The sequence below is a fragment of the Seriola dumerili genome, unplaced genomic scaffold (genome assembly GCF_002260705.1).
Source record: "Seriola dumerili isolate Sdu_G_001 unplaced genomic scaffold, Sdu_1.0 BDQW01000088.1, whole genome shotgun sequence".
In the NCBI taxonomy this organism is placed as follows: Eukaryota; Metazoa; Chordata; class Actinopteri; order Carangiformes; family Carangidae; genus Seriola; species Seriola dumerili.
Window position 1 is genome coordinate 375,460 of NW_019174343.1, and position 23,318 is coordinate 398,777.

General features: G+C 38.7%; 1 protein-coding gene across 1 annotated transcript in view; it reads right to left on the reverse strand.

Moving 5' to 3' along the window:
- Positions 1-13,666: 13,666 nt before the first annotated feature.
- Positions 13,667-23,318, reverse strand: part of LOC111221701 (dihydropyridine-sensitive L-type skeletal muscle calcium channel subunit alpha-1-like) — a 90,222-nt gene continuing 80,570 nt past the window's right edge. The window contains exons 39-42 of the mRNA XM_022745212.1: positions 17,907-18,037; positions 16,871-16,993; positions 15,599-15,738; positions 13,667-13,698 (exon numbers count right to left, since the gene is read on the reverse strand). Of these exons, the coding sequence (XP_022600933.1) occupies positions 13,689-13,698; positions 15,599-15,738; positions 16,871-16,993; positions 17,907-18,037 (404 nt within the window). The 3' untranslated portion in view covers positions 13,667-13,688. The remainder of the gene's footprint in view (positions 13,699-15,598; positions 15,739-16,870; positions 16,994-17,906; positions 18,038-23,318) is intronic.

A 23,318-nucleotide genomic window follows, 5' to 3' on the forward strand; every position in this document is an offset into this window, starting at 1 on the left:
TCTGCCCCAGATGAACTGGTTTCCCTCTACAACGACGAACTACAGCGCCTCCTTGATGCTGGTGCTGCCTTATTTTCTCCTTACACCATTCTGTCGCCCTGTGGACTCCTGAAATTCGCCATCTTAAGACTAAAGACTGTCATCTGGAATGCTTTTATGCCAAAACTGGACTTGCTGTTCATAAGAACATGTATGATGTTCACATATCTTTATAAGGATGCTCTCTCCACAGTGAAGGGAACACAAGAGCATTGTTTTGCACTGTAAATATCCTTTGGCAACCTGATACTCTTCCATCTCATATGTACTACATTGCTCAATTTAACACTTTCATTAACTTCTTTAATACCAAAGTTGAAAACATCCACCAGCAATTGATTTTGTACAACCCTGCTCTTTCTTTTCTTGCTAGTTTGAAACTACCAACTGTTACTGAAATCTCTGGTTTTATTCAAAAATCTAAACTTTCTGCTTGTGCTGCTTGATCTAAGCTCAGCCTTCAACACAATTTCTCATAACATTCTTCTAGACAGGTTATAATAATAATAATAATAATACATTTTATTTAAAGGCGCCTTTCTTGGCACTCAAGGACACCGTACACAGTTACACAAATTGAGATTAAAACACATTAAGAATTAATTAATTAATTAACAACAATAAAAATGAAATATAAAAATAAAAACAATACAAAAGTGACAGAGCAATTGGCATCAGATGGAAAAGGCAGTTTTAAACAGATGTGTTTTGAGTTGTGATTTGAAATGGGGGAATGAATCGATATTTCTGAGTTGGGGTGGTAGTAGGTTCCAGAGATGGGGAGCAGAGCGGCTGAATGCTCTACTCCCCATGGTGGTGAGACGGGCGGAGGGGACAGACAGGTGTGTGGAGGAAGATGATCTGAGGGAGCGGGAGGGAGTGGGAACATGAAGGAGGTCGGACAGATATGGGGGGGCGAGGTTGTGGATGGCCTTAAATGTTAATAGAAGGACTTTGAAATGAATACGGAACTGAACCGGTAGCCAGTGGAGCTGTTGGAGGACAGGAGTGATGTGGTGGATGGAGGGGGTACGAGTAATGATACGGGCAGCTGTGTTCTGGACAATTTGAAGTTTATGGAGGGATTTAAGAGGGAGGCCGAAGAGGAGAGAGTTACAGTAATCCAGACGGGAAGTGACGAGGCTGTGGACAAGGATGGCGGCAGTGTGGGGGGTAAGGGAGGGGCGGAGGCGATTAATGTTTCATAGGTGGAAGTAGGCAGACCGGGTAATGTTACTGATGTGGGATTGAAAGGATAGTGTGCTGTCAAGGATGACACCCAGACTCTTAACCTGGGGGGAGGGTGAAACGGAGGAGTTATCAATAGTGAGAGAAAAACTGTTGGTTTTGGATAAAATAGATTTGGTGCCAATGAGGAGAACCTCGGTTTTGTTACTGTTTAATTGAAGGAAGTTTAGAGTGAACCAGGTTTTTATTTCAGTGATGCAATCAGTTAGGGAGGTGGGCGGGAGAGTGGATGAGGGTTTAGTGGAGAGGTAGAGCTGGGTGTCATCAGCGTAACAGTGGAAGTCAATGTTAAATTTGCGGAAGATATTGCCGAGGGGAAGGAGGTAGATGATGAAGAGGAGGGGCCCTAGGACAGAGCCCTGGGGCACACCGGAAGTGACAGGGGAGGGATGGATTTAAAGGACTTGAGTTGAATGAACTGAGTGCGGCCAGAGAGGTAAGATGTGAACCAGTCTAATGGAGTGTGGGTGATGCCAATGGAAGACAGCCTGTTGAGGAGAGTGGTGTGACAGATGGTATCAAAGGCTGCGCTCAGGTCGAGGAGGATGAGGATGGTGAGGAGCCCAGAATCAGCTGCCATTGGCATCAGTGGCACCCCTCATACCTGATTTAAATCATATCTACCTTGTCGCACTCAGTTTGTTCAGTTAAAGAATTTCAGATCACAGTCCTTACCACCAGTGTTCTTAGTCTCCCTTCTAATCACGTTGTGCCTCTTGGACACATTTTCAGGAAATTCAGTATTCAGTTCCACTGTTATGCTGATGACACCCAGGTCTATATATCTACCAAGCCAAATTCCACCCTTTCACCCTCTTCCCTCTCTGATTTTCTGCTTGAAGTTAAATCCTGGTTGTCCTCTAACTTTCTCAAACTCAACAGTGATAAAACAGGTTCTCCTCATTGGTACCAAAAACACAGCACCAAATGGGACAGTTTATCTTTACTTATCGACAATGTCACAGTTCCTCCTTCACCCTAGGTTAAGAGTTAAGAGTGTCATCCTTGACAGCACCTTGCACTTTGAAGCACATATCAATAACATCACCCGGGCTGCATTTTTCCATTTACTCAATACAAATCCCTTACGTCACAACCTACAGCACTGCTATTCTCATATATTCTATAGTCACATCTCGTATTGATTACTGTAACTCTATCCTCTCTGGTCTTCCTCACAAACTCCTCTATAAACTTCAACTTGTTCAGAATGCAGCTGCTCGCATCATTACATTACAGAACCCCCTCAAGAAAAGAAAATTCGAAAAGAGATCTCAAAGATGTTTCGTTTTTCAGTTCCTGAGTTGTCTGATGTGGTTAAATTAACACAATCTGTGTATCCAAAGGTATCAACAAGTTGCTGTACCAAATTATGAGATATAATGACATGATAAAACTAAATAAGACATTGAACCACCTTTTTAAATAATTAAAATGTGTTGTACTTTTATGTATTCAACAGAATGGAATGCCCAGCAGGAAATACTAAAAAAAGAGATGCCCAAAAGAGCGTGAAACCCACCGAAGAAGATGAGTTTTTATGAACCAGACCGCGGCTCACCCAGAGATGACTCAGATGGTAATTGAGTTATTATTTCACTACACGGCTTAGCTAATTTTTGAAGTGAAGTGTCATTTTTAACTTACTTTGGACACTATAATAACCAACATCTTTGACAGTTTCTGGTCTCTTATCACTGGGATTATTATTATCAATATATTGGCAGCTTCAGGCACAAACATTGATTTACAGGATTTTTTAAAGAAATGTCAAGAAAAGGGAGAGTAACCCTCACTTGAAACTGTGTACATTTTAGTGACAGAATTTTACAACTCTATCGGTCAAATTATCACTACATTGGGGGCTGGAGATTGATTTAAAAATGTTATTTCAATGAAATAAAATTCTCTCATCCGAAAAAGTAACTACTTTTTTCCAGGATAGGCATGAAATTGCAAATAGGTCTCTAATTGTTGATACCTGCAGAAACTCTGTTGACACTTTATTGCAGATGTTAGAATTTAATTCTTTAAAATGTATTGACAATTTAATGAACTGTTTCAGTAACCCATTATTTAAAACAAATCAATTTGAGACAAAATAAAACCAGGTGACTACAGTAAAATGCTGAAATATTAATACAATATTTTCATCTAACAACATAGTAACAAACTAAAAAGTGATATAAAATACTCCCCACAGCACACCTGCACACAGTTCATTACCCCATTCTACCCTACTCTATTCTGAGCAGTTTACTGATTTATACATTAATAATAATAATAGTAAACTTAATTTGTGTAGCGCCTTTCACACAAGAATTGCAGCTTAAAGGGGACATATTATGCAAAATGCACTTTTCCATCATTCCATTTTCTATCAGTAATATGTGTCCCTGGCCTGTCTACAAACCCCCTAAACATGAGAAAAGTCCATCCTCTCCGTCTTTTGCTTGCGCCACCTTTCAGAAAATGTGTGCTCACACAGGCCAATTGGAGATTTTCCCTTGATGTCGTCATGAAGGGAGATGACACCTCCCCCCAGGTGGGTGACACTCCCTGAGCTAGGTGTTTGTTCTGCCTTCTGAGTCTGCCTTGCAGCCGCTATCATTTATTCCCTCGCATCACGGCTCCGGTAAAACTATGTCGAAGGTACGAGAGATGCACGCTAGTTGCTCGGTTGTTGACTATACAAACCAACACAGAAGTCTTTTTACCCCCTATGTCTGAGGATCTGAAGACCCAGTGGATTTGTTTTATTTTATTTTTGATGGACACTTTAGGAGTTGTAGTGGGCTAACCATTTCATGTTGGACTGCTTTCTCAACGAGGGCCAGTACAATGCGGGATTCGCTACATTCTGAAGATAAAGCATGGATCAGCACCGATTGTCTGACCCAACTTCAAACTTGGGAGCTGTAAGTTTTACCATTTTATGTTGCTTTACTGTATGTACACACTGTTGCATGTGTTGTTAGCATGGCAGCTAATGTGGCTAATGTTTTGCCTCGTCCACACATCCGGGTATAGCCGGGCACAGACTGTATGCAATTCTTCTGCTTGGTATCGCTGTGTGACGTTGATTAGAGCCACCCTGCTAACTTTATCACACTTGAAAGGCGTTTTAGCTGTCTGCAAAGTCAAGCCCATAAAATTCAGACTAAACATAGGCTTTGCAGCGATTAGCATAGGTCTCTGGGCTTGTTTGTTAGTGCTGTGAAAGTTAGTATTGAGAGTCATGCCTTATGATGTCCGGTTTAACGTTTATATCATGTTTACAGATACAGTGCCTGTGGGGAATATGTGAAAGGGGATAGTCTATTTGCAGCATTTACAAGCTATTGACAACCCAATTTACACATAATTGAGTGCATTTGTTGTTATCATTTTTGCACTTTACACATTTGAAGAGATGTTGGTGTAACCTGTTTCCTCTGTTCAGGCCAGCACATCAAGTGCATCTATACAGCTTCCTGCAACAAGGGATGTTGCATGCCAGCCTGACCCACTGGAGACGCGTACTGTAGGCACACAGTTATCCTTGAGGACTCTTCAGTCTCACATCAGAAGTACAGGTCTGTAGCCATCTGAAGTGCATCTACTTTTGATAAACCTAACAGTCATTTATCAGTCTTGGAATGCTGTGCAGGTAAATTAAGCTGTGGTTACTTAGAACTTGTGAGAATGTGTAGGCTAAGGTTTCTGTCAACATTAACATCTTTTCTCTTTACTGTACCTCCAGACTCTACCTGGCTGCCATGTACTACAATGAAAATGCTGACCACCACAAGCCCAAACAAAAGAAGGTGAACCACTGTCCAAGGTCCAATTTCCAAAGGCCATGAAGGGAGAATGCAAAGCTACACCAGTTAAGAGTGAGCCGACATTCTATAAGTGTTATATTTTATTTTATTTTTTATTTTTCAACCAAAAAATGTTTTGTACACATTGTAAAATGTTATGACAGTTCCACCAACAACAAAATACAGTAAAGAAAATGTCAGGAGGTAGTTAGAAATAGACTTTCAGTCATTGTTTTGTAAAAAAACAACAAAAAAGTGAAAAATGTAAACAAAATTTTTTCTGTTTTATCAAACAGGGAATGTGGTGGACCTCATATTTGAAGTCTTTTTTGACCTGGGACCATACACAGAAGCTGCTTTGGCCTTCCCCATCCCAGAGGACCTCACTGCACAGTTGGAGCGGCCTGAGAAGGAGTAGGTCGTATCCAGCTATGTGTCCTGGTTCTATCATGGGCCAGTCTAAAACCCACGTACTGGGGCCTGTGGCGTCAGGAAACTCCCATAAACCCATAAAGCTCCTATAGGCTAGATACCTGTACCGACTAAAACAACTGGACAGGGCATTTAGTCTTGCAAACATATATCTATGTTGTGTCTCACAAGTTTTTTTTATGGATCCAGTGAATCCTACAGCTTTTTTATTATCACTGATTATAAGTGCCTCATTTGATGTAAATAAATGCTTGATCGTTACTCAAGAAATGACTCCTCTGAATTTATATATTATAAGCACACTATCTGCTGATAGAAAAACTTTACAAATCAAGGAGCAGCTAAACTAATTTATTTGAGGGTGTGTTACTAAAATTATGTGCACTGAAGTAAAACAAGACTGCCTAACATCTTTTATTTAGATTGAAACTATGTTTTTACAAAGAAGCAAAACATACTGGTGTATTCTTCTCAACCGTAAAGAACCGTAGTCAGCGCGGTATATGTTGCAGGCATTCTGGAGGGAGTACACATTGAAGCAGAGCGGCTCCAACCCAGGACAGCCTACCATACATGGTAAATCTTCCTCAATCTCCCATAGCCGTCTGGTACAGTGAATTACAAATGGTAAATTCTATGGTTTATTATAAATGTAATCGAAACAAATTACTGATTAGTTTGTCTAGTGAGAATGCTACCTGTGGTATCTCCTAGCAGCAGATATTCTCAGCTTCTGTGGGCATGGTTGCACAGTTTCCACAGGAGCACCTATCCAAAATATAGAGAAAAATGGTAACATTCACCAGAATATAAAGCTTATGAAATTCAAAAACTGAGACAGTGGAGCTAAGGTGGGTAAGAAGTAAGCTTGGCTACATATCAAGCGCATATAACATAGGTAATTTATAATATGTCACTTACTGCATATACTGTGGAGCTTGACAACAGTGTAGTGTAGAAAACTGCACAGTTTAGTCTTCGACTAAAGATTAATGTTGCTATCAGACATGTTTATGCTGATTTACAGCTTTTATTGTAATGCACAAAATAAATTTACTGCATAAAGGAAGATGTTATGATGAGCATCTCTGCTCAAAACATGGAGAAAAATTAATAAAAATCAAACTGATTTACTTTGTCAGCATCTATTAAAATATCTGAGTAGTATTGACATTGAACACCTGTAGCAGTCCACAAACAACAAACATTTTCATAGACTGTAAAAGTATATCTAAAGAGGCATGACAGACAACTACATTACACAATTCACAATAGTGCTTATTTACCAAAAGAGCTCCCAGTAATGATGAGACAGTAACAGTTAGCATTAGCTACCTAGCTACATGTTAGTAACTGTGTGCCAGCACACATCAACAAACTGAAAATGTAAAGTCAAAATACACAAAATTGGTTACCAACCATTCAGAAACGTCCTGCTGCAGTTGCATAGTTTGAACTTCTTCAGCAGCCTCTCCCTCTGGGTCAGATTCTGGATAAAAGTCGTGTGGTTGAACCAAAGCGCTTCCGACGCCAGGTCGCCGGTCATGGTCACCGTAAACATTAGAGCATGGTGCCAGAAGCCCAAGCCGCATCCCCTTCCGGGGAGGGGTGTGGTCAGGCACAGCTCATTTGCATTTAAAGCTACAGACACAGAAACAGCCTGTTCTGGACAGGGCTGAAACAGAGGGGTTTACAGGCATGCTGAAATATAGGATTGGAATGGATTTTTTAGCAAGAAACTTCAAAGACATGTTTTGGGGACGTCTGAGACTTATTTGAACTTGTTGAAAAGGAGCATAATATGTCCCCTTTAAAGTGCTTTACAACAAAGAATTTTAGCACCAAGTGCTCCGTAGAAAATGTGTAAAAAAAATAAAAAAACATAAAATGCAGAATTATTAAATAATGAAATAGAATAAAAACAAAGTGAAAAGATAGAATACAGAGTGCATAAATCAAATCAAATACAATGTTAAAAAGAGTCGCATGAGTGAAGAAGTGTGAAGCAAATGCAAAAAGAATAAAGTTAATGCTAGTTGAAGGCTAAAGTGAGATAAAGTTTTAGCTTTGCTAAGGTCTAAGAGGATTGGAATTGAGACCAATAAGATATAGTAGCATGTTTAAGTAAGGTTGATTTTTAGCCTGTACTGGTTTACTCAAAATCTCCTTTATTTACTCTGTGTTCATTTTCAGGACTTTTTGTATATTTGACCTTTGAAGATGGATACACAGCAAAGATTTTTAATGTCTGTGATATACTAAGCAAAGATGATAAATCCATCGCTTGCCTCAGAGATCTGAAGCCAGGAGAAGAAGTACTTGCAAGATGGTCTGACAACAAGTTCTACAGTGCCACAGTGGACTTCATTGGAACAGCTGACAAGACAGTGGATGCCAAGGCCACAAAGAAAGACATGGAAAAGAGAGATGCAGCTGCTCAAAGATTCTACAACCTTCCATCCGTACCTCAAGCAGGTCAGTCCACCTCTGCACAGGATCACCCAAATACTGTGGACCACAATGTCATCCAGCCTCCAACTGCCTGGCCAGTGTACCAACCTCCACTTACCGAGTCATCTTTACCTATCCAGCCACAGTACCAGCTTCCAGTTTCCTAGTCATCGCCACATATGCATCCATATTATCAGCATCCACCTATCCAGCCGCTCCACCACTATGCACCCACTCTGTCTCCAGTCACACATCGTTCCAGCCTTTCGCAGTATCCAAAGCATCACCATCTTCAGACCTGTCATAACAGCCTGTTTTGGTGGATTTGGATCAGCAAAGACAGCCACCAGCTCCTACTGTAAGACTCAAAGAAAGCTTTCTCAAAATGTTGTACAATCCTAATAAAAACCAAAAACCTGCTGTTCTTGGGGACCAGAGCCAGACTAGTATGTCTGAACATGAGACTTCTTCAAGCTCATTTGCAGATACTTTCATCATCAAGCGAGAGTGTGAAGAGTGTGGAGAACCATGTTTCAGTCCGCCTGAATCAAGAGAAGAAAGATCATGGAAGCCATGCAGGGCATACAAGGCAGAGGTGGAAAAAATAGTGGAGGAGAAGGCCAAACTGCAGGATGTGCTGTGTGGTATAAGTAAGTACATTTTGTCTCTCTGTTGCAATTAATTGGTCTTTTAACGCTATTACTTTTTTCTCTCACAATTTTCCTAAGGTACCCAATTGCTATTCAGTACACACAAGCACTGTTAAATGAGTTATAATGCAAATAATGTGGACAATAATCAAGTGTCATTAATTGTGGAACAATAAATTGTAATTATTACATAATTAGTTCTACTAAATTTTGTTAATTTGGACACTGGGAGTTATTTGGTGCTTAAGCTAAAACTTAAAAGCTTTAAACAATTGGGTAAAAATCTTAGCCCATCATGAAATCTTTGAAGCTGCAATCCATGCAGAAGCAAAGAAGGACTGCCTTTGCTTGTTCCATCTTCTTTTTGATGAATTCTTTACTGCAGAGGAGTGCCGAAATGCTGTGGCATTTGGGAAACACGGAAAGGTGCCAGATGGGAAGACAGTCCTGGATAAGTTCAAAGTCAATGGGATTCTAAGTAAGTATATTGCTTATTCGGTAGTTAACAATTTAGGGAAATGTTATGGAAAGGTTGTGGAAATTCATTCGTAAAAATGTGTGGGAACCCAATATAGAGAGCTGAAGTCATGCCCACGGTGGATCCCTTGGGACCTTATTTTGGAAGAAATATGTATGGCAGTGAACAGCAAGAGACAGCTAATCTTTTGATCCTGTTTGAATTGTGTCATGAATTACACATATACAACTCAGAAAGTCACAGTTACAGTAACTACACACCGAAGAGTTGCCTAAGTGACGTCATGCTACCCAGAGCTGCTGAAGCTAGTGTTAACATGATGCCTGTGTGTAGTCACACGTACATTGAGTCTTGCTTGTTCTTTTGCTTCCCAGCTGAAAAGGAACAGGATTCGCTGCATAAAACACATCAGCTAAGATACATTTGTGCATGAAACAGCTAAGTGGATACTACTGATGTATAATATATTGTGTAAGATGAGACATTTAGTTTACTGACCGGTTTCACAAAAAACTACTAAATACTTCACTATTTTCATGCTTATTTTTCTTTAATCAACATTTTGTAGAGATATAAATTAACAAACATCATGTGTAAGTCATGACACAATTCATGGGATCAGAAGTTAAGTTGTCTATCACTGTTCACTGCCATACATAGGGGTGTCACGATTCTCCAAATGCTGTATACGATTTGATTTTCGATTTTAAGGTCACGATTAAATTCTATTCTTGATCTTTTTTCCCCTTTTAGCACATATGGCTATGCCACTTTTAGATTAGTCTCATCTAGAATCATTGGTTTTATGCCATGATAACTAATTCAATTTTTAATTCTTATTTCAAAAGATGGTCTACATGGTGTCTTGAGTGATATAATCTTCATTATGTGTTTGCAATGTACCACACTAAGGCCTTATTGTGAAATTTAAATAATTTATTAACAATGTAATGTAGCAATAACTTGTTTCACCAGTCAGTTGGAAAATAACTAAACAAAAGAGAAGTCAGAGGGTACCTGCCATCTAGTTACTCTTTTTTGTAACTGCAGTGTGCACTCTTCACGTCTTTACATCTTTATGATGCATGTGGAGATGTCCTGCCATATTTGTCGTGTTGCCTGTGAACAAGTACGCTACACGCACTTAACATAGCTTTCAAACTGGTTTTCTTGTGGACAACGTGAACGTTGTTGACATAACTCACCGGAAAGGCAAAATATTTCCACACCAGGGATTTCAGAGAAGCAGGAAGGGGGGTCGAGTGCGGTTGATGTGTTTCATAAATCACCAGTTGCCATGGTGTCTTTTAATTGGCTGCAGCTTCAGGTTAGAGGAGATAATGTTAACTTGCGCTACAATGTCTACAACCACAATATGCTGTGGTTTTTCAATTTTTTTCCCCTTCTTGGCATGCCTGCTGGACGTGACACTGGGGGTGTGACTAAATCCTTGATTCCACTTTTGATTTAAAAGTTAGAGATTGTGATGTCATTTTGATCAGTATCCAATTTACAATCAAGATTATGACACCCCTAATACATATTTTTCCAGAAATAAGGTCCCATAGGGTTAACACGAAGGAGGTGACTTCAGCTATCGATCATCAGCTATCATTCTCATTCCCAGGTTGTCCAATACTGACGCTTTGGGTTTGTGGCCCAACCTGAGCCTCTAACCCAAAGTGGTGCTAGGGTTCTATATTGGGCCTTTGAGAAGCTGGAATCAGATTTTTTCCCCTTATTTAATTATTAATTGACAACTAATCAACTAATAGTTGCAGCTCCAGAAAATCAGTTTTAACATCAACATGTTTTTGTTTTTCAACAATGCTTCATCTTCCTCAAGTACTGCTTAACATGCATCAACTTTTTCAACACAAAGAAGCACAAATTATTTTCAAAAATGAATTTGTTCTAATTCTAGTTTTTATTTCTAGTTTGTTTTTCCCTCTTTCTTCTGCCCCTTCTCACATTCATCACCATATCTGGCCAAATCTGGCATAGTTTCTGATGTGTTGGAACCCCATTTATCACAAAGCTACATTTAATGTTGTCATTGTTTCAGTGTCCTCACAGTTTTACTGAATTTCCTCATGTGTGAACCATAGAGATATTTCAATGTGAATTTTGTGATATCGGGATAAAAAAAACTCTCAATACTGTTGTGGTAACTGCTGTTACATTATGCAATTTGTAATTTGTGCTTTCTTTTCTTTCTTTTCTTCTTGCAGCTTTAATCATGTGCTGTAGTGCACTGGATGGATGGACACCAGTGGAGAAAAGTAAGGTCAAAAAAGCCTTGATAAACAAATGCCGCATCAGGGCCACAACACTGTAAAGTATTGGATGTGGCATACTGAGACATTTGTTGAAATGACCATGTTCAAAAAAGCCCTTGTATGCAAATGCTGCATGTGGGCCTTAAAGACTCTTAAGTTGTTCAATGTTGTGCATTGTTGTAAAGTTGTGCTGACACTGCTCAAAACACTGTAAGAGACATTGTTACTGTTTTAAAAACATATTTTTACTGAAAAGAGACACATTTATTCTTCAGATTTTATAATGACGACAATGTTAGAATAGCTTTTGCTGTCTTTAAATGTTAACTTTATTGTTATCGTTATTGTTAATGTTATTACAGCTACTTGAAATACTTGAAATACTCATTGTCATTGTACTTAACAATTGAGTACTGCTGTTTTGAATTTTAATAAAGATTCAGATTCAGATTACTTTATTCATCCCAAAAGGGAAATTCATTCGTCTGTCAGCTCATCTGCTATTTGCTATAGAATTATAAAGTCTGATGGCTGTGGGTACAAAGATCTTCTATATCTCTCCGTCCTGCAGTGAAGAGAGAGGAGCTGTCCACCACCGTTGTTTCTTTGAACCATTAAGATGTTATGAAGTGGATGATCTGTGTTGTTTAGAATGATAAATCCAGTCAGGTGGGAGGAGAGGGTAACATGATTGAAGTCTTCTGATATTATAAGTGCCTCAGGATGTTTAGTCTGTATCCTGGCAGCGATTTGATGGAACTTCTTATTTGCTGCAGCATTTGTAAGGTGTGTGTTTGTGTGTGTGTGTGAGACTCACATATTGCTCCATAGTAGCTCCAATATTGCTCATTTTCTTTTCCAAAGGAGAAATAAAGGAGCCATTAAAAACACTGAATAGAGATTAGCAAGGTATCTCCCTTAAGTCTCAAGTATGACTCCCTCTAATTATTCTGTCTCACCTATTTCTCCTAGTGAATTTTAGGAGAAACATATGAGAAACATTTTAGACAAAATAGAAACTAAAATGAGGCTGAGTTGAGAATCTCAAATTTGTCTCCCGAGCTGTAGAAGAGCAAGCTTTGAGCAGTAAAATTTTCCTCTGGGTTGCCTCCATTTTGGATTTTGAGTTCTGTAAGTAAGTCACTTTTTAGTGTGACAACGGCAGTATTTGAGTCACTTGAGAATGGGGACTTGAATCCCAGTACTTCATGCATGTCAAGATAATTTTACCACATTGCAGGAGCCTCCTTCCCCTGATCAATGGGCAGCCATCTTGGATCGTTTTAAGATTATGATCGTTTTATGATTTTACACAGTGATTATTGAACACATGGTAATGATGCAGACTGAGTGAAGGAGAAAGGATGAACTGATGAGACACAACTTCACTGAATGTCACTGAATATCATTGAATGTCCGACTCATCTACTTAAATGTTTCTGATTCTTCACTTCCTGTTTTGATATAATTTTGTTTATTTAAATGATCAAATTCAGTCAGTTTCTCAGTGGCTTTTTTTTATTCCCGTACATGATGATTCACATTCATATTTTATTTTTACTCACAGTGGAATGAAATTGATATTTGGGTGATTATATGTGAATTTAAATGTTTCTTCTTTCTCATGTTTTCTCTAATCTAACATGTGCACCTGTGACCTTTGACTTTTGTCTGATCTTTATCTCTTGGTATTGTTCATATATGGTCATTATTAGGCTGCGTGGTCCTACAGTGTACTTAATTTCATGATCAGAAAGAGGATATGAAAGAGTTTTAATTATTCTGTGACCTTGTTATCTTCATCCTATAATATCATCCTCCCTACATCAGCAGAATAATAGCCCTCAAACTGATGAATGAACAGACTTGACGTCCGTTTGCCTGTTTAATGTAACACTGAATCATTTCTTCCTCAGTCAGAGACAAAGCTCTAATGAATCATGATATTGTGTCAGTGTGTTGTTCTGTTGTCTTCAGTGATCCAATCAACAGATACAGACAACTTCACTGATAGGTTTAAACATTACTGACATTTTGTCTAAAACACATCCTGTTTAGTGACCACTGACAAAAGGGGGTCACGGAAAAAAAGTTTAAAAAAAATATTGTGTAAAAAGTTTAAATCACACTGTTTAATAATTTAATGGAAAAAAGAACAACAGTCTTTGTGACAGATGGTGTCTGTGGTGCTGCGTGTCTCAATGTTAGAGATCCTCATCCTGGTCTGGTGACAGCAGGGCTGGGGGGATGGGCAGCACAGTTCAACCTCTTATAGTCTCCATGTTGCTGAGGTCGGAGGCCAATTCTGTTAATACAGGCTGAGGAAAGAATGGGAGAAGAAGAAGAGAGATGATTTGATGCAAGCAACAAACTCATCATAAAGACCAGTGTGGTGACCTGTTCTCTTTACTTATTTTAACCTATGTCACTTTGACAGGGCTCTGCTTCTTGACTTGCATGTTAAAGGTATAATGTGTAAGATCCTGCTACTTGCTCCACATCCATAGGTGGCATTTTTTTCACCTATCCAATTAATCATATTGTTGTTTTGACATAATCACAAAAACAGAATCAGAAAATAAGGTTTATTGCCAGGTAGATTTTCACTTACAGGACATTTGGCACGGTGTTTGGCGCAGTATACAATAAACATAATAGGAAATAACAATCAAAAGGCAAAATCCTGCATTAGTCAAAAAGGTAAATGTACATAGGTACATATATGACAAAATAATATAATGAAAAAGATACTACACAAAAATACTTGTACAAAAGTGTTTTAGAATGACAAAACTCCTGCTGGGCAGCATGTGCAAAAGGTATTAATTATGGGATGTGCAAAAGATCAAAGTATAGACATGTGTTCTGTGCAATGATAATATTCCAAGGTGTTACTGTAATGTGTTTGTTGATGATTGATGAGGCCAGGCGCAGAAGAAAAAGCAGGTGCCGGTCCATCATTGTGGATGACTGGAGTGGAATTCTGGTCCTGATACAGACAAACGTGATAGGACAGTTTGTTTAGATCATACAAGTTCTTTATATTCAAACATGTTAGGTCTGTTGTGTGTGTATAATAAATAGTAAAGATAGATATGAATATGCTAAAATAAATACAGTCTTAGGCAGTGGTATAACTGTGGTAAAAATATTCATTATTATGTATCAGCGGAATGAACATGTATACACTGTGGCTCTGATATAATCACAGTGGTACAGACAAGTGGTGCAGAGTGGAGCAGGGTGACAGCTGAGGGAAAGAAGCAGATCCTGAACCTGCTGGTTCTGGAATAGGCTAAATTCTACTAAATCACTAAACATCTGTGGACAGGATCAATATCATACATTTATGCCATTTGAAATGTTTGTCAATATGGTGTGTCAATGATACTTTTCGCTACAGACCACCATTTAATGTTACGCACCAGTTTAAAAGAAAAGTTGCAAGCTCGGCATCAAACATCTCGGAACTTTCTCCAGTGGTGGGAAGCCACACCGGGATGTAGTCATGTTTTCTTCTTTTCTTTGACGTTCAACGTGGTTTCTTGTCGGAGCTGTCCTTCGGGATGGAGATAAAGATCGCTTTCAAGGAGCTTCAGCCATCTCTGTGTTTCTGTGATGCTAGCCAGGAGCTTTTTTTTTTTTTTTTTTTTTTTGGGAGCTGTAGCATAACTTCAAGCTCTAGAGGAAATTGTTCTTCTTCATGGGACTGAGGGCACACTAGATGCTACACTGACTCACACAGCATCTAGTGTCATAAAGTGGTATTACAACACGGTGCGGGACACAGCTAGTTGGTTAGCATGCTCATTTCAGTAGAGAGATAGGATAAGATATCTCTACAATAGATGGAGGTATTGGTCATAACATCATCAGTGTGGCTTCAACATTTTAAACTAAAATTCTGGCCAGATCTGGCCAGCTCTTACACATTACACCTTCAAATATTTTTGTTTTACTTTTTTTTTTAATCTCATTTTATTTAAACATGTGGTTATCATTGAATAAATCATCTTTTTCTTCAATCACAGTCTTTGATTTAAAAAATAATCTTAATCATAAACAGTCATATAAATATTAGTCTGTGTATAACCAGTATACACTGCAATATGAAAATGAAGGAGCCCTGACTGCACAGATTGAAGCATGTTATCTTATAATAATAATTATAATGTTATCTTATTATAATCTTGTAATAATGGTGCTGGATGTGCAAACCTGTGACTGGCGTTGCTGTTGATGTTGTTGTTGATGACTCCCTCTGCCATCTGCAGGGGGCGCTGGTTGGTGGCCTGACCAGCAATGTCACCCTCCACAGAGAAAGGGTCTGAGAGGTTTCCAAAGAGACTGCCCTGTCTCTGTGAAGATGGGACAGCACAGGTCATAGTGAAGATACATGTCAATACAACTTCACACACATTACACGTCATTACATGACATGTCCCCCCCTTCCTGAGGGTTGTCCCCCTCAGTATATTATTGTAAATCTAAGTATGTAAATTCAAGTAATATAATATGTTGCCTACTTAAAGTGGTTGAGGAAATTATAAATGCAAAGCGTTTTTAAGTTTCAAATGATTTGTCCCCTCCACTGCTTCACAGTGGTTTAGTCCACTGGCCACTCTGTGGATCAGAGAGAAGGAAAACGGTCAAATGATTGTTCTTTAGAGCAGCAAAACGCCAGTAATCCCCCTGAAATATTAACCACCATTTGATGAAATCTTCATAAGAAAGGAATGAAGTGCTTATGGAACTGTTAAAGGAGACAGAGAGAACAGAGCTGAGCGCAGAGAGGCAGGGAGCAGAGACAGTAAGACAGTCTGGAGTCTCAGGTAAAGTTTGCTCAGCTTTTGTTTATCAGTCTTTTTGTGAAGTAATTTCCTCTTTACACATTTTATATAAGTACAAAGGGGTTAAAGTGAATCGCAACGATCAGGAATCGCACCGACACCTTTGATTAATAAGTAAATAAATCTGAGAATCTAAAGAGAGAGAGACAGGGGAGCAGACACACACAAAGAGAAGCCCCTCCTCACAAGGTGATGGCCATTTTAATTTCATTATTGCAAAAGAAGCAATGACCAAACACACACAGAAAGCTCTGTGTTATAAATTCATGAGGTTATTATAAAGGCTCTATGTGTGATTAAGGAAGGAACAGAATTGCTTTTTGACAATTGGAGAAATGCGCTTCTGGTTTCTAGCATGAACAGCCGAGTGGCGTATACTGTTTGTGCGATGCGCGGCATAGACCTCTTCATAGAACTGCTGTGAGAATTTTTTCTGTTTATCCCACGCCACCCCACCCACACACCGCACACCCCATCCCCCTAATAGTGAAGTGAAAGTTCCACCCATGTTCCCAGTGGAAAGTTAGTTTGGAGTTCAGTAGCAGGTTATCATTGTTTTCAGACAGGCTCTCTTGGACCACTGAAGACAGGGGAGGTACTTCAGCTGTCACTCCATCTCTCTCCCCTCCTGTCCTGTTACCCTGAAGATGATGTCTGCAGCAGCTTCATCTCCTTGGTCCAGATCCTCTTCAGACATCAGGTCTCCAGAGATGGTCCTGTGGAGTTCTGGAGCTGCCTCTTCCTCGATGTTCCTCAGTCCTGCCTGAAAAACACAGAAGAAGAAGAAACTCATTCAGACACATTGTGCAGACTGTGGCTCATCTGTGGGTCAATACTGGTGTAAGATATGGAGGATATGTCTATATGAAGTTTGTATATAAAGAGGTTTGTGTATATTAAAGTATATATAAATAAAATACCTGCATGATTACTCCTACATATCAAACTGAGAGTTAGAAATACAGACCTGCCTCTAATAAAGACCTGTTACTTTCTGCAGATAATGTGAATAAAGGCCCTGCCCACTATTTGATGAAATACAGTAGTTGAAAATTGTTTTGGATCCGCCTCCTGGAGATGTCATAGAAATTGTTCCTGCCAAATCATTTTGAAAGAGCAATGTCCAATGCTGTAACTTCCAGACGACAGCACATAATTTCAAAGACACCATGAGACTAAATGAGAATAAAGTGTGTCATTTTAAATTCAATTTAAATACTGATGAATCTGGAGCACATGGAATGAGGATGGATTACATAAATATGCCGAAACTTGAATCATGTGTTGGTAAATTAATTAAAAAACCTTTTAACAACAATGTATATGAGTTGATTTACACCAAATATAACATGGTAATTTAACAGCTCATACCACTAAACAAAGTATAAAATAAAAAATGTACATTAAATATTGATAATGAGCTTCCAGAGAAAGTTTAGACTCTAATACTTTGAGCTGTAAAACCACAGACTAAAAACTAAGTAAACCCTGAAACCCTGTTATGAGAGTTACTGAGTACTACCTCATGACTTCATGATTATGACACAATGTTTTTTTTGAAGTGACAACACTGAAAGAAAACCTAATGATTTTATTTAACATTATGAATGAAATTTAAATGAATTAAATGGGTGCAACTGGCTGAGATTAAATAATAACTAAATACTTCCACTGACCTGGATCTCATGAGTGGCATTTTTCTTTGTGGGCCTGTAGCCGTAATACTCCTCCTGTCTCTTCTTCAGTTTCCTGAAATAATCCTGGATCAGGAAAGTGGCATAAAACTTTCCCACTGTCACTTCATCATCTGTTCAAACACAGAAATTAATTAAAGTGTGGAGAGGCCAAGATATTCAAGTTACAACTAGCTGCAAACACTTTCCCTTATGAAGGTTTTTAGACAGAAAGCAAACTGAGACAACTGCGCTGAAACTCAGTGGGAGGAAACAAAAACATTGTGGCGTCTGTGCAGCTACAGTGAAAGATTTTCACTTATACTGAGAAAATTGGAAGTGAGAAAAAAAACTGGATTAGAGAAAAAAAGATTTTGGACTAAGAGAAGTTTATATGAAATAAGTAGTATATGTGAAATTTCAGAAATTAATTACCAAATTACATTTGGGTTGGAAAAAAACGTATGCACATATTGACAGTTTTCAGGCTCTAAGAGCAATACATCTTTTATCTTCATTTAAGCTGTTTTTCAAATTGATGTGGCCACATCGTCTCATTCCAGGAACACAGCTGTTTATCTCTGACTTACTTTAAGCCAGCTGAGACTTCAGAGTTCACTGATAAACATCTAGCTTCACTGTCAGAGACTGAGTTGACTGGTTATATTTAAGGTTGTTGGCAGTTGTATATTTGTAACTGATAACCAGTTGTATGTTGTAATAATCAGTTGTAGTTGTAATAATCAGTAGTATGTTGTAGTAATCAGTAGTATGTTGTAATAATCAGTATGTTGTAAGAATCAGTAGTATGTTGTAATAATCAGTTGTATGTTGTAATAAGCAGTACTTTGTAATAATTGGGATGTTGTAATAATCGGTATGTTGAAATAATCAGTAGTATGTTATAATAATCAGGATGTTTAAATAATCAGCAGTATGTTGAAATAATCAGTAGTATGTTGTAATAATCAGTTGTATGTTGTAATAATCAGTATGGCGTAATAATCAGTAGTATGAACAGGCTGTGAAGTATCTTTCTCCAGAGACGGAAACTGTTGGTGTGGTTCTCACCCAACATTGTTGTAACTGCAATGATATTTGAATTCATTTTATCTTGTAGTCTTTCATTCAATTAATTCCTTTTAAAAATGTAACATCCACTCAGCAGAAGACGGAGTAAGTCACATGAGTGCATGTCTCAAGTCTGATGTTACTGGTAAGAATCAAGTTAAGTCATGTCTCAGATCAAACAAGTCTGAAGAAGTTTATCAATGAGTAGTAACTGACAAGTTCTTTGTGCTGTGAGAAAATACACGTATGCCTGCTTTCCTCAGGTAAAGTCAGTAGTATGGGATTCTGATAGCTCACCTGGCCCATATCATCTTAGTTTACTCATAACCGCAGTGGCACGGGTTTGAGTCCTACCCGTGGCACTTCCTGCATGTCATCCTCTCTCTCACTGTGGCTATCAGAATAAAAGCAATAAATGTTTAATTAATTGTATACTGCCAACTGTAGCCTATGTTATAGTCTATGTTAGCCTATATTACACAATAACCAATGTAGGTAAAGGCAATAATAATGATTGATCATGCTAATATTCCATCCATTCATTTTGATTTGAGGCTGAAGGTTAAGATTTATTTTTTAATTAGTGCCATGGGTGCTCAGCTCCGAGGCACTCCTCTCAGCTATTCTAGCTGTAGAGGAGTGCCTCGGGGCCTCCTTCGGGTTTATTATTCTTCCGCCAAATTTTGGCGCGTAACTCGTCCCGCAGCTTTGAGAAAACCCCGGTAATACATACATCAAAACGTGCGTCTTGATCCCGAAAGAGGTGCTATGACTTTTGGTGTTAAAATTCCAATTTTTCCCAAAGTTATTCCCAAAATACTGGGAATAAATAATGCATTAGGAATGCATTGGAATTTTCTTTAGAAACCCACAAAATTTCACCTTTTTTCTGAGTCACCCAGCTCTCTCATACCTGCACGTAGAAATGTGATTCAAACTATAAAACGGAGGAAAACTTCTGCTCTCTCAAAAACACAGGAACTGTTTTTACATAACATGTAAACTTTTCAAACTATGAGCACTCAAAGGAGGAGTGGAAATCACTTTTTCTTCAAAGTTAGAGTGACAGCGTCAGTTGGCTAGAGTGCGTGAAGCAGTAAAAAATAACCTTTATTTTTATTTTTTAGCTCACGGCCAAACCGTAAAAAGGAGACAAATAATTCTTTCTGAAAATGTAGACATAGTTGTTGGGATTCATAAAATGTAACTTTGACAGGCAGGGTCTGCACAAAATTTAAATGGGGGTGCCGAGTCCGGCAGCAATACCTGTCTCACTCTCATTGACACCTAATGTAATCGTTTTTTTTTTTCAAAAGAATCTCACTCTGTCTTCGCACTGAGCTTACTCACTCATTTTAAGGAATATCTGAATAAAATAGAGACTGTAAGAAACTTCTGGCTTCAGTGTCTGTCACGGTGTTTTCGGTTTTTGAAAAGAAGTAACGGTTTTCTCATAATTTGCAATTGTTTTAAGCCATGTAGAAGCCAAATTCTGGGCAGATTTTCACATTGCCATGGCAACGGCAGCTCCTGACCTGTGTGCGTGTGTGCGTGCCTAGCAACCAGATAACCAACTCTCCAAGCTCCGCTAGCTTTACATTAGCCGCATGTTAGGTCTTAAATTACATTTAGTTAGGTCTTAAATATGTAAGTCCATTTACTGCTTCCTTTGTTGCTTTTCTTTTTGTTTTGTTAAATGAGTGAATGAAGTTGTGACGGTCTCCGCTGAGACAGAGGAGAGGAGAAGCTACTAGCCCTCTCTCGCTGTCACTTCTAGTCGCGTTGCTCTCCTCCCCAGTAATGTTAAATTTAGCACCGAAAAAAACATAATAGTGGTAATTTAAATAGCGGTTCATGGGATTTATTTACCCTCAGGGGTCCCTCTGTCCTTTTTTGGACATTTTCTTCACTTTTCTTTTTTGATTTGCTGATCATTTTGGCTGTGTTACAGCTGAAGGTATGGATTTCTGCAAGAAAGTGTCTTTTTTGACATATTTTTAAAATCTAATGTCAGTTACTGTTACAGGTCTATTATACACTGGTAACACATTTTGTACCCTCTGGGGTTCCTTGCGTCCAAAAAAGGACACCCAAAGAAAATGCTATAAAATCATCATATGTCAATATTTTTTTCTGCTTTTTTTTGCATACATCTCTTAAACCACTTCAGTTCTGCTCAAACCTACCAAATGTTTATTAGTTTTCAGGATTTTAACCCTTTAAATGCCAGTTGGAAGACATGTTGCCTCTTGTTTTATTAAAAAAAACAACACAGAATATGAGATATTTCCCACATAATACATGATGGAGGGATGTGACATTGTTTTATATCAGAGTCTTTTATATCAAGACATTTTTCAAAACCAGAATATGATCAGGGTGACTTTTGAACACTGGAAATAAATCATGTACTCATCCCAGCAGTAGCCCCCGTGGCACTCAAAATTTCCCTGGAATTTTCTAGTTCATTAATATGATTGATAGCCTACAGGCTTGGGCATTTGTTTTGCGAATAGCCCTGGATCTCAAAGATCAATCCATCCATCCATGTAGCGTGAATACCACAATTTAGAATTTCTTCTTGTTGATAAGGGGGCACCAGTCCTCAGGAAGGACAACAATGAATTATTTAAGTGATTAATGTGATCAATCTCATATCAGAAGGTGTGACTTCTCGATTCAATGGATCTCCAGTCTCTACTTCAAAAGAGCACAACAAGACAATGAGTGAGTGTAAATAAATAAGTTTATTAACTACTACTTATCATCAAGATAATATAATAATAGAATGGACTGCGTGATGAATTGGCAATGGTGGGAGAGAATATGTTATGGCTATACACTATGGCTATATGGCTAATGATCACTACTTCTATGAATGAAATTTTATGAGTACATATAGTTATATTTCGAAATCAACCCAGTCATGAGCAGAATGTTAAGACTGGCCTACTGTGAGTTGCGCTGTAGCAGGAGACCCTTGGCTGGAACCCAGGTGGCTGAGGTTGCTGTGGTAACCCTGGAGGTGGATTTTCCTGGAGGCCGTGTCCCGTTATCATGGTTACGGATTCTGCTGGTGTCTCAGTGGTTCAGCTTTGGTGAAGTTTGCCAGGAGAGTTTCTCTATTGGGCACTCTTGGTTTTTGTAGGCTTCTCTGCAGGCGGTCGTGGGCAGATGTGTTATCTGCCTGCTTCTCTTGCGTGTTGATGTGAAATAAACCCTAATGCGCTTAACTTTTGCTGGATAATGAGAGTGGCATTGACCAGATGACTCTAAAACTGTCAAAAATCTTCAAAATGGGAAAACGTGAAAATAATTAAAAGTTCTGAGGCACCTCTGTTGTTTTGGTTCAGTTGGTTTTGACTTGGCTTATAAAAATAAAAGATTGCTTATGTACACAAAAAGAATATTACTTGGAGCAAACAGCAAAGAAAGAACAAAGGAAGCGGACAAAACAACATAGTGCAAAATGGCAAAAAGCAATGGCTAAGAGCAGTTGCTAAGAGCCAATGACTTAGAGCCAATGACTTAGATCCGGTGACTTAGAGCAATGTATGAATTGATCACAACGGTTTTATCCCCTGTGGGCTGGCGCACGTTTCAGGGGCATCACCCATCTTCTCCTTTGTTTCAACTTAGAGAAGAAAGTAATTTTCCAAGGAACTTTTAAATTTTTTAATTCTAGAGTTTACCTATAAAACCCGCACATCCACCATCCACCATGACCATAAAACTTTAATTGAAACAACAAATAAACCTAATGGCACTAATAATGACAGACATCTGAATAATACAAAGGTGGATTTCATATTTGATTCTTCAAAACCTGAAATTAATCATAATACAAGTGGTTAACTGATCAAACAACATAATAAACAATTCCTAAAGCTAATATTCTATAGATGTGGATTACACAGCAGTTCTTTGATTATAATTGTAATAATAAAGATATTCTGGATGTCATGGAATGTGTGTTATCTTGTGTAAAGGATGCTGACAGTATGGTCACATGATTTTGCCTATGCTCTCCAGTCGGTCTTGTGCCCATTTGTTGATCCTCTGGAGCTGACCCTTTGGCCCATGATCTGGTTGGGTGTCTGACATACTAAAAGCATGGCAGTTTGTGAGAAAAGGGTCCTTTGTCTCTGTTTCATATCAATCAGTTTTGGATCCATAACTCTGCATGCCCTTACAATGAATTTCTTTAATGGCTTGTGACTGATGCCAGGCCAGGTATGTCCGCTACATCCATTATCTTCTGCTTCTGGGGTCAGGTCGCAGTGACAGCAGGCTAAGCAGGAGGTTCCAGACATCCCTCTCTCCGGCAATGCTTTCCAGTCCCTC